General features: G+C 51.1%; 3 protein-coding genes across 3 annotated transcripts; 1 reads left to right on the top strand and 2 right to left on the bottom strand.

Annotated features, from left to right (window-relative positions):
• Window positions 1-1,082: 1,082 nt before the first annotated feature.
• On the bottom strand, window positions 1,083-3,299 carry A1O9_09249 (methylenetetrahydrofolate reductase (NADPH); the record flags this gene model as incomplete). The annotated part of the gene is made up of 1 exon (XM_013401943.1): window positions 1,083-3,299. The coding sequence occupies one exon, from the start codon at window positions 3,297-3,299 to the stop codon at window positions 1,083-1,085; it is 2,217 nt and encodes a 738-aa protein (XP_013257397.1).
• Window positions 3,300-4,371: 1,072 nt separating this feature from the next.
• Window positions 4,372-9,928, bottom strand: A1O9_09248 (histone demethylase JARID1; the record flags this gene model as incomplete). Its single annotated transcript, XM_013401942.1, has 5 exons — window positions 4,372-5,611; window positions 5,664-8,424; window positions 8,478-9,383; window positions 9,441-9,489; window positions 9,563-9,928. The coding sequence occupies 5 exons, from the start codon at window positions 9,926-9,928 to the stop codon at window positions 4,372-4,374; spliced, it is 5,322 nt and encodes a 1,773-aa protein (XP_013257396.1).
• Window positions 9,929-10,912: 984 nt separating this feature from the next.
• Window positions 10,913-12,139, top strand: A1O9_09247 (uncharacterized protein; the record flags this gene model as incomplete). Its single annotated transcript, XM_013401941.1, has 1 exon — window positions 10,913-12,139. One exon carries the CDS (start codon window positions 10,913-10,915, stop codon window positions 12,137-12,139), a length of 1,227 nt encoding a protein of 408 aa, XP_013257395.1.
• Between the last annotated feature and the right edge of the window lie 10 nt (window positions 12,140-12,149).

The following is a 12,149-nucleotide window of genomic DNA, read 5'->3' as shown; positions in this document are numbered from 1 at the left end:
TAAGGCCGATGGCTTCGGCCATTGTGCCTAGGCAAATTGGCCGTATGGTAGATGTCTGTGGATGTCTGTTGAGACAGGTGGGAGGGTACTGAGGTTAATAGGAGTATAAACTTATGTAGGCGCCTGGTTGCGTCGCTTAATAGTACGCTCCGGACGGGAATTTGGACAAGCTCATCAAACCCTGAGCTCCAAGGCTGAGTGTCCGAGACCTACAATGGACCACGGCCAGCAGTTGGGTAGAGAAGGCGCAGCTCGGTGGCTGAGGCAGTGGAGTGCATGGTTGGTTGTAACACCCATGTATCAAGCTTATGGGGATCATCATGTTCCGGACGAGTCACGAATGGCGCGAGATACTTATAACTTACCGCCTATTCGTGTACGGAGCCGTCGATTCGCGTACGGGCTCAGCGATATGAGAAATACAGGACCAGGCAGGCCCTCGGCGGTGAATCGCACGAGATCACAGGGTATCACAGGCACCCCTTGGTCACTGGTGGTCCACTTACCAGCGCTAATTGTGCTTACTTAACGGTGGCGCGGTAGGCCGGAGTATCTATTAATCCGTACCAGGGAATGGCCCCTGAAGTTGAAATAATACTAATTTTAGGAAGCGTAGGAAGAGTAGGAGCACGAAGATACAAGGAATATAAGAAGTGGGAGGAGATGGATATTTTTACAGCCTTAAAAAAGGCGAGAAGACTATAACTTCATCTATAGTAGGATTAATTATATCTATATCGACGAGAAACCTCACGTATCGATAAGAGGTCGTTATAATACCTCGCTGCTGTCCTAAAAAGCCTTTACGTAGTTAGATTTAGAATACTTACTTACGTCAGTGCTAATCTGCCTGTAGGGTGCCGTACTATATCCTCATCTCGTCAAGGTGATTTACGGATAGCCCTAGTCGATGACAGAATATGCGGCGTACAGGACTCGCCTGGGCAAAACGCGAATACCTGGCGCGTTTGGCGAATAGATACCATCTTCCCTCTGACTGGAACAGCCTCTCTCAACATGACCCCACATAGCAATTCCGAGCTCAGGGAAAACAGCACACCCGCTCCTGCTCCCTATTGAAATCACCCAGAACCCGACTCCCCCAGCAGAATATTCCACAACTCAGCACCCAGGCCTGTATGCCCACCAATATAGTTCTGACCCACGACATTGACCAGCACGAAACCGCGCCTCAGACCTTCAAGCAACTTCTCTTCATCACTTCCCCTAGGAAAACAGCGCCGCCACTCGCTCCAGATACTGTACGCCTCTTCACCCCAAGCCTTGAAACTCTCGCTCTCGATGATAGTCGGCGAGATGATTTCCTTGCCGCGGAACACGCCCCAGGTCACGGCACTGACCCCATGAACACCGGGGGTGCGTTTAGACGCTGGAGCCGGCCTGTCCACCTCTTGCTGCTTTCGTGCCACCTGTTCGCTCGATTCGAAGACGCCCTGTGCGTCGGTCTTCATCCAGCCGACCTTCTCCTCGCCGTGGCTGATCAGGGATGGACGGAGGTGCGTTTCCCATTCGCTCTTCGGGCAGAAGAATTCGACGAATGCTTTTTGAAACACAAAACCTTCGCCGGGAGGGCCCCATCCGAATGTCGCATCTTCACTCTTTGCTCCATCCACTGCGGGCTGACTGGCAAGGGTCCAATATCCCTTCTTCTCTATCAGATCGAGAAGATTGCTTTGGATGATTTTGGTTTCTGCTCGTAGTGCTCCGCCGCCGGTCCCAGCTGAATCTGGATCGATATCGTCGCTCCAAGGAACGGCTTCAAGCTGACCGAGGACCACTCGGCGGAATAGATCAGTCACGTCCTTCGATGATTTCGGGCGACCCCAAAGCTTTCGTGCAGTGACAGGTCCGACTTTCAGCGAGGGTCCGTACCCATCTATCTCACCAAATGCGGGAGAGTGAGAAGGACCCCATCTGCCATTCGGGAAATCATCCCATGTAGCTTCACGCCCTAGCGAACCCTGTCCTTCCGATATTAATAGGCTGTGTTTCCTGGTCGGATCTCCGGCAGGAATGCCTGCTCCTCGACCAGCTGCTTCGTGCTGTGCAAGTAACGGCCTTGAATCTTGAGAGTTAGGGGCGAGTGTGGTACGTTGTACAGGGACTACCGTCTGGTGGTCGGTAATGACTCGATTATGCGGTTGTGCGTTCATAGAGCTAGCTCTCCGCCTAGAGAAGCGTGCCTCTCCCGCAGGTTGGCCTGCCAGCCGAGAGCTCGCATAAGCGTTCAGCTTCTCATCATCCGCGATCGCATCCGAGTCAGAAGACTCGCCAGGGCTTGGCTCTGACATTGTGGGAATCAATTCGGTACGCTCCAGTATAAATGCGACTGACTTCTCAAGATTCAGCGTGTAGAAATGGAAACCACGCGGGACCGCTTTAGGCTGCGGAGAGTCTTTGATCTGTTCGACGATTTCACTGAGAACGTCCACTCCGACCTTCTTGACGGCTTCGTCGTCGGATTTCACAGCCTCGATGCGCTTGGAGATGTCTTCTGGTATCGTCGCGTGACTGAGTTTCGTGATTCGCTTTATAATCTGGTAACTTTGAATCGGCATCAGGCCCGGTATGATAGGTATGTTTTCAAACAATTTTCTTCCGTCCTTGGCGATGTATCCACGAAGCCTCTTCTCGTACGATCGATAAGCATTGACATCGTAGGTGAGTTGTGTCATTATAAAATTGGCACCCGCCGCAACCTTCTCCTCAAGATAGGGCAAATCGTGTTCGACATTCTGCTTGCCAGCCTCGGGATTACTCTCATCAGCATGCCCTTCGGGATAGCCGGCGACACCTATGGAGAAATAGTCACCATATTTCCGACGAATGTGCCGCACCAGATCAACAGCCCAGGTAAAGTCCACATTGCTGTCAGTGCCTGATCCCCCACTGCCATTCTCATCGGTATCTCTATACTCCTCTCGGGGCGGATCGCCTCGTAAAGCGAGAATATTACGGATGCCAACTTCTTTCGCGCCCTCCAAAGCATCGTCCACAGCTGTCCTGCTCATGTTCGTGCATGTCAAATGTAAGACCGTCGGAACTCCCAGCTGCCTCTGGCATACCTCGGCGAGCTCCAGAGACTTCGTCGCGGTTGACCCTCCCGCGCCCCATGTCACAGTCACAAACAGCGGCCGAAGAGCAGCAGTCATGCGCACCAGGCGAGCCTGTAGATTGGAGAAGCCTGAGGATGTTTTCGGCGGGAAGAATTCGAGGGAGAAGTAGTTGGAGGAGGGAGGGAGAGCGGATAGAAGCGCAGGGAGTCGGTCATCATCCATGGCTGCATTCGCCTTGTTCTAACGCTGCTGGAAGGTTGTGGGTTACTTTCTGTGGAGTTTCTTGAACAAAGAGTCGTGTTGGTAGCATTGAAGCTGGAGGCACGAGTCGAACCGATCAGGACAGCCACGGCAAGAGAATGTAATTCGATGTGGCAGATGGGAAGTCCTCTGCTGGTAAGTACCTCGCAGTCGATGACAAGTTTCTTTGTCTTGCGTCCTGTCACACGTTATGGATGACTGGATACCATCGCCATATTAGATTGGTCTGGAGGGCGACCCAACACGAAAAAGTGCCCCGCGTGGCTGCGTGTGGGATAATACGTTTGGAGATGCTGAATCAACTACCGAGAATTGGTGGATGACGCCAATTCTGCAGGGGACTGATGTTAGGGTCGAAGGGGCTTCCAGGGGCGTCGAGGGATGTCTAATGGGGGGGCCCTCGAGCTCCCGTGCACCCTCGGGCCCCACAAAATGTGACCCTCGCCCGTCGCCGCCTTGAAACAAACAAGCCTATTAAGGAAAAAATGAGCATGGCTTTGCGGCTAAAGTAATACCCTCTTTACTTGTAAGATCCCGAACACAGCCCGATGAAGGCCTTCGCAAGAAACTTGGGACTTGTGCTGCAGACGAAGATAGGAAGCAATTCCCGGTGCTATCCCAACGTACCTCACCTTCTGACCTCCGAGGGACTTCTCCCGACTTTGATTCAGAAGTCGGTTGAACCAGCTATGATGAGATCTTGAATCATACATTGGTTTGCTCTCACCAAACTAAAAGCTGCCTTTTAGATACGCAGCTTAGTGTTATTTGAAGCTGAGGTCTTTCGGACTAACTCGCCGCCCAATACCACACACAAATCGGCAAGTCCATCCCATGTTGTTGCAGTCATGATGATACAGTCCATTGAAATCTCAAGGGCACAGTCATTGTGTAAATCATACAGTACAAATCACAGCCCCTTAAGTACTCCATCCTGGGCGATAGCCATGGACCTCGAGTCGTTCTCCCGAACACATATCGCTAAAGGGTATCGATATTCCGTCTGGTTGAACGCCCACCTGCATCATCGACCCTAACTCTGTTCGTCCCCATTGATAAAGTCATCAAAGTGCTTCGAAACATCCCCATCTCCCAGCTCTGCAGGATCGTTGCTAGCTTCATGGCTGGCAGTCCTGATCATGTCGAGAGCTTCGCTTGCATGACTTGTTTCCTGCTCAAGGCTAGGTACAGTGTCATTATTGCCATCTGCATCGTGACTGGTCATCTCCATGAACATATTGTCATATTCGCCTCCACCAGGTGGTGATCCGCCATGTGCTGAATTGGCCTCGCTTGCACTCACAGTAGCCAGTCCGTTGTGAAGATCGTCATCTCCATCTAAGCCCAGACCTTCGTCAGGCCGGAACATAGGGAAAGATGTATCGAGGTTTTGTGGCTCTGTACTGGTCTCTCCCCTAAATGCTGGCATCATTGGATCTCTCAATCCTTCGGCTGGCCCGTCTCTCGCGGGACTAAACATTGGTGACGGGGAACGCGGTGGGAAAGAGCCTGGTCGGTTGGCCCCAAATGCACCGCCGTAAGGTGTCGAACCTGAGATATATCCAGGTTCATACCCCCCAGCAGAGGCCGGATTACCAGCCGACCCTTGCCGTTGCATCGCACCCGCTGTCTCAACGTTGCCGGCGATATGGCTTTGGCTCGGGCTTGCCGCTGACCCTGGTGCCGATGGAGATTGTGTAGAAGGCTTGGGAAGAAGCGGCCCCGTAACAAACGATTCTTGAGTCTTCCTGCGTACATATGTCTTCGTCCTAAGGTGAGGTGGAAGGTCTTCGGGTTTCTCCACTCCAAGTTCTTTCATCAGCTTCTGCTGCTTGGTTGGGCGAGGTTTTCGAGTGGACAAGCTCTGGTCCAAGATTGGTGGTGGCTCGGGCGCAATAGGTTGCCAGGCATGTAGTGCTTGTCGGAAGATGTTTGTCTCATATGCTAGAAGGACCTCTGCACCCTCAATCTTTCGCAGATAAAATAACATTTCCGGCATCTCTTCAATTGTCCTGCAGAGCTGGTTTCCGCTCGTATATTGTTGCAAGAACTCCCGGAAATTCTGCGCCTTGTCAATGATTCTCTTGAGAAGTTCTTCTTCCTCAGGTTGAAAAGGTAGGTCAGCGATTTCGTTCTGCCAATCCTGAAGATCTTCCAATTTGGGACGGGCGGCATCACGAGGTATTTTGACGCGCCAGTCACATATAGGGCATGTAAACATTTCTGTTTCCTTGACTTTGCCTCTCGCCAGTTTCAAGCACTTTGCATGGTACCTGAATAGTAATATTAGATCAATCCTCCCGACTCTAATCGGCATTGACTTACCAGTCATGACAGATCTCACACTCAATCATAAGACCTGCTTCAGGGGCTCGACAGATGCAGAAAACAGGCTTCTCATCGTCACCGATCGCGTTCCGTTCCTGACCATCAGTCGGTGTTGCTTCCCTTGACGCCGGCTCCACTGGAGGACGAAAAGTGTCGTTCAGATCAAAACAAAAGCTGTTCTTTTCATCCACAAACTTCATGTGCTGCTCGAGAATATGGAGTGGCGCATTCGCTTTACCAAATAGCTTCTTGCCTCTTCGCATCCAGTCTTCATGTCTTCGAAGTTCTTTTTCTAGATCAGCAGCTCCATGGGGCTTCCCATTGAGGTCTTCAAACCCTTTGACCACGTCTCGGACATAGACATATTCAGGGCGTTTCCGGAAATCTGGATCGTGGGCTCGTTCAACAAGAGTGATGATCTGGCGCTTTGCCTCTCGATTCCTAGCCAAGATCGCGTCCATCCGCGCCAATGTATCCTTGTTGACCGGGAATTGTTGGTTCTGTACCTGTGAATGTAACGACTCCAGCTGTGGATAATGAACATCTTCGGCAGCCATGACTTCCTCAGCTTTGATCTCCCAGAAGTCACCTTGACGTACCACTTCGGTTAAGAACACGACCTCCGGCACTTGGGCAATGATCTCCAGGTCGTGAATCCGCTTCAGGAGCTCTCGGCATTCGTTCAAGGTTTTATTGTGCACATCCTTTTGAACAAGCCGAGCTTCCTCCAGCCACAGAGTTCTGGCGTGGACCTTTTCGAGGCTTGTGAGTTCAGGCACGGCTGCCATGAATCCCCGACCTTCCTCGAGGAGAGTATCCAGTTCTTCTGTGGTTGCTTGCATCATTCCTGACAGAATTCGCTTGACATTGGCTCTCCATTCGTCGATTACTTGGACCTTCTCCTGGAGGCTTTCAAATTGTGGGGCACTGAAACTGAGTTGCTCTCCATCCTGGATCAACTCTTTCATTCGTTCCAACGTCAATTGTGGTTCATCCTTCTCGTCGCTTTTGCCGTTGCGAATGGATGATCGCCGGAGTGTCTTGTCGGTCTTGCGTCTGTTCTGCTGTTTGCGCGTCAAATAGAGGTTCGCTTCCTCTACCCACTGATCGCATCTTTTCACGAATTCGGCTAGGTCGTCAAGTCCATTAAGATGGTATGGAATCTTCTCTCCTTCGGTCAACAGCGTATGCATCGACTTCAGTGCGGGTGCGGCGTCTTCCGTAAGGAGCGCTTCAAGTTTAGCCTCCCATGCTTCGGGCACATTGGCTTTGTCCACAACTTTCTGCACCACACTGTTTAGCTCATGGTTCGTGTAACGCAGTAGTAGGCTGTGATTTGGGCCTAACAATCGCTCCTGGGGAGTCTCAGCACAGCAATCAGCGACATCAGGGTGCAGAAGGCAGGTAATTCTTCCGCTATTATGGCAACGGAACTGAGAAAGATAAGAGAATGCCTTGCAATAACAGCATTGATACTCTTCTTCTTCCAGCTCTACATTTTCGACCTTTATCACCAATCCACAAGCGTATGGTGGATCGGTAGCAAGTGTGTCGAAAGTGCAATCCTCATGAGGGCGTAAAGACTTGTGCAAGGCGATGAATTTTTCTCGCTCAACCAGTTCTCGATCTCGTGTTCTTTCCAGAGCTGGTCCTAACCATTTTGCAGTCTTTATAGTAGTATCTGATGCAGCTGCCGTAAAGAGGAGTTCATCATGAGAAAAGCATGGCTGACGGCGGAATTCTTGGAGCCTTTGGATGCCGGCATCTCCAAATGGCTCCCAATCGGCGGGAGCAAAATTGACCGCTTCATTGAAATTGAACCCATGATTGAATCCCGCATGATACGCTTGAGGGAAGGTGATCACAAATTGGCCAGCTCGTTGATCAAGAGCATAAACTTCAACACCTGCTTTTCTCAGCTGGTTTGGTGGGAGAATCGTGACCAGCTGGAAGAGTAGATCAGGTTGCGTTTCAAAGAGCTCTGGAACTGCCTTTCGCATAGCAGCTTCAAAGGCATACGCGTCCTTACCAGGTATTCCATACCATGTCTTCGTGGCGCCAAAGTGCTGATAGTTCGCCGAATATGCGTAATGATCCTCGTTGTGCCAGCAAAACGTTGAAAAACACATCCCAACATAAAGCCAAGGCACGGTCATTCCCGAAATGTCGCCTTTGATGTGTCTGAACAAGGACTCTTCCAAAAATGGCATGACGTTGAGGTTCCAGGGATCTTTTGAGTATGGGTTCAAGGGTTCCTTCTCGACACTGGGGAAGCCGCTGCCATGGGTTGTGGAATGGATGTCGGCACCGTATTCCACCTCAACTGATTCAGTAATATCTTCGACAAGACGCCAAAACTCCCTTTCTACATCGTCTTCGGTGGGTCTCCGTTGAGCATTCGTGACCGGGTCGAAATACGTGCGGGCAGCGAAATAGTTGTCTTTGAAAATATTTGCTTTCTCCTGGAACTGCTTCAACGAGTAGACGCTACCTTCCTCGAATCCGTAGTCGTTGGTACCAACCAGGCATTTAGAGCAATGCCAGTCAAAGTCTGGTAATTGACTCAGTCGTGGCTCAACGCAATGCATGTGGTACCCCAGATCGCAGCTATCACAAACGAGGATACTCTCTCTGTTGTCAGATTTGCCACATTTCTCACACTTATCACCGTGTCTTCTCTGCAGAGACTTGGCTCGAACTTGAGGAGTCGATGATCGCATGGCAGGAATATGGTTACCAGGGATTACAGGGGGGGCATCTGCACAAGTCAGTCAGAGTCAAATGTCACAGGCGCCGTACGTCACAACTTACCCTTCTTAGGACGTTTACTCCTTCTGCCGTTTGCGCCGTCAACCTCAGTGTCTAACCCCTCTGATCCGGAATCACCATTGAAGCTATCATGGCTCATTGTCCTCTTCAGAGGGTTTGACGCCCCGTTTGCTATAGGGTTGCTGGGGCGAATGGTCGTTATAGTTGGGGGGTTGATAGTGACGAAAGGATTTGCTGAATTCTGGGGCATTGATGGGATGCCATTTGCTTCGGTCTTGACGACTGGGGGCGGTACATGATTCACCGCTGTGAAACCACCGGCGTTGTTTACCGCTGCAAAGCCACTGTTGACGGCAGTGAAGCCGGAGGAAGATACAGGCCGTGGTTGTGGGGTGGGAGCTGGTGGTGGATGGAGAATTGCAGGGGTTTGTTGATGTTGTTGCGCTTGTGCCGGAGGAATCGAATTCTGGGTCGAAGGGCTCGGAGCCAAAGCTGGCTGTATGGCAGGTGAGCCCGTGCTCATGGGAGGAGGCGCAGATTGCGTAGATTGAGCAGATTGGGGAGGTACTGAATGGCTCATAGGAGATTGATGAGGTGGCACATGTGGCGAATAAGAGCCTCCGTGTTCGTTCTCGAGTTGTTGGTGAACTCCTGGTTTGGCATATTTCAGCCACTCTTCATATGGATGCAACCACCGTTGGTAGGAATTCTTTAGGGAAGTCGACAATGAGGACATGATCTTTCCACTATATCCCAAGTCCCTTCCGATCTCAGCCCACTTTTTATCTTTGCAGACACGCTCGAAACCACCTCGTACTTCGACCGCCTTTTTGAGTTTGTATAGGTCGAGTGGGCGCTTGTCAACACTTGGGAATCGATTGAGATGCGCGCCATACTGCTTGTGAAATTTGGCGAGCTGGTCCAGGTAGTTGAGATTGGTTCGATTTCCTGACATATGAATAAGATTTGAGTCACGCCAGATGAGCATATGAGTGATCAGCTTACCTCCCTCGACCAGATTGATTTCCTGCCTCCTCGTCCGAAAATGGAACCGCTGGGCCTTGTTAGTTTTGATATTCGACTGTTTCGGGACGGGTGTGCCATAGAAATGATCTAGATTCACTCACCTCCGTGTCAATGGCAAAGTCTGGGTTCCAGTTATCTGGTGGAATAATCCTGCAAATCCCGTATTTACTCGCTTGGTCGTATATGCTTCGGATATACTCCATGGGATCGCGAAATTCCGCTTCAGTTGGTCTGTAGGTGGGCGCTTCCGTCAGACCGTGAGGCCGACTTCTCGTGGGAGGATCACGACTGGAGGGGTGGCCCTTGCGCTCCACCGTTCGCAAATCGAGGGGAGTTGCATGACGAGCACTGTATGGAAACGATGGAGTGGCCATATTAGAACCAACACCATTGACTCGAGGGGCGGGGTTGGTCTTGAGGGCTGTAGTCGCAGGTGCGGCACCCCCGGTGGCGGGTGGAGCGACCATGGCTGCAGGAAGCGGCTAGGGATGTGATTATATCGTGTCGGAGGATTTCTATATATGCTACCGGTTGCGATTTTGGCTATTTGAGAGGCGTGAGAGAGTTCCCCGTAACAGTAAGTTCGTGGTTGATAGATGTATGTGTTGTCTGAGTCCAGAAGGCAGAGTGTCGAGGCAGAACGGTAGAGATGCGGGTAGCCTCGTATGTCGCACGCTGAGCTTTAAGAATGCGGGCGTAGCGTAGGCGAAGTGCTATGCAAGCACTTCCAATAGCAGCGTCTTACATGCGGAAGTCTCACTGCGTGGTTTGTTGAATGGAGCGGTCATGAGGAACCATGAGGGAAATAATAAGAAAACAAGGGCAAGCAAGGGAAGGAATAGAGAAGAGGGTGACTTTGGGCTTAACCGGGCAGATAGAGCGAGGATTGGCGGACGGAGTAGTAAAGACTCTGGCGAGCAGAGAAGCAGAGGGCGCAGGACGGCCAGATACTGCCGAGCCAAGCCTATCCCCGAAATGGCTAGGTTTCCAAATAGACCTGGGAAGACTAGGAAAGACTGGAAAGAGCCCGTCGAGATCACGTGTCTAGACGATCCGCAGGCAATTGCACGCCGCAAGTGGCGTGAACGACCGCCCAAAACATGCGCGTATCTTACGCGTGCATGACCAGCAATACAGAAGAAACACCTTAAGCATCGCAACTTGCATATCGAGCCAATAATGCCATGGCCCATCCAGAGTTAAACAAGAAGGGAACTGCAGCACCTCGATGATCCCTCCAAAGACTCCGAACATTGACCGTATTTCTGGGTGTTTTCGCCTCCCCCAATCATCCTTCACATCCTTCACTAGGCAGCCGGACTTCAGCCCAAAGCGCTGTTAGGCGATCAACCTGAATGCGCCCAACACATAGGTATCCATATACCTCGACTGACTCAACACAACCAGACTAAGAGATCCACGGTTTATCATCATTAAATTGGCGCGTTGTTATGGATGTCAAACCTATCCCGGCATTTTATTGCTGTTACCTTCTTCGCTCCACGATCCGCCACTCAAGTCTTTATGTCGGGTCAAGTCCGGATCCTGCTCGTCGCCTTGCACAACACAATGGCCGTGTTCAAGGTGGTGCTGTGCGGACATCGCGAGCCTCTCTGCGCCCGTGGGAAATGGCCTGTATCGTGGCAGGCTTCCCATCCAATATCGCTGCCCTCCAATTTGAATGGGCATGGCATAATGCTCACTTGACCCGACATATCACACCCACAGAACGCATCACGTTCGCAACCAACCGCACAACGACCTCAAAGTCTGGCAAAACAACGCGTCGGCCGGGTAGACCACGGACTTCCTTGATGGATAAACTTTCTAATCTCCATCTTTTACTTCGCAGCCCATACTTTTCCAAATGGCCCCTCGAACTCCGCTTTTTCAACGAGGAGGTTTATCGATCGTGGATCACTTGGTGTGGGAGGGTTGATACCGTCCTTCGACGTGAGATTCAAGTTCACTTCGATCCACCCCAAGGAAAACCTCTGACTGAAGAGTTTACTTCGGCACAGCCATCTTCACGAAGAAGCAAGGCAGACTCGATTGGGAAAGGTGGGGTCGAAGGTGTCGATCCCACTTATGCCCGTCTTTATGATGTTTTGCAAAAAAGTCAATTTCTGCTTGACGAAGGCGAGAGTCACAAGTGCTCTGTTTGTGCTGAGCCCTTGGACTATCATGATAGCTTGTTCGCCATCTGCCCGTCAAATCAATGTTACGATTTGTCTCACATCACATGCATTGCAGACCAGTCACTGGGAGGCAATGGTTCAAACGAGATCGTCCCAGAATATGGAGTGTGTCCATCCTGCAAGCAAAGCCACCCTTGGTCCGAGCTCATGCAGCAGGTGACTGTGAGAACGCGAGGCGAAAGGGAGGCTCGTAAGCTCCTCTCCAAAAAGGCTAGGAACCGAGCTGCAACCGTGGCAGCAATCTTGGAGGCTGAGAGCGAAGAAGACGACGAAAACGAGGCAATGGACTATGATTCTCTGACTGCACAAGATGTTGTTAATGAGCAAGGCGATCTGAGCGATGATGATCAGGACAACGCATCTGTTGCGTCGGCAGATTCAACCTTCAGCCGAGATTCCAAAATGGACTTGGAGTGTTCGCAAAACAACAAGCCGTCGAAGCTCGAGATAGTGATAGAAGATAGTGAGGATGAAGAATGACACGATCCAG

This window comes from Exophiala aquamarina, assembly GCF_000709125.1.
Source record: "Exophiala aquamarina CBS 119918 chromosome Unknown aczIA-supercont1.9, whole genome shotgun sequence".
NCBI lineage: Eukaryota > Fungi > Ascomycota > Eurotiomycetes > Chaetothyriales > Herpotrichiellaceae > Exophiala > Exophiala aquamarina.
This window is presented reverse-complemented; position numbering and strand designations above follow the sequence as displayed.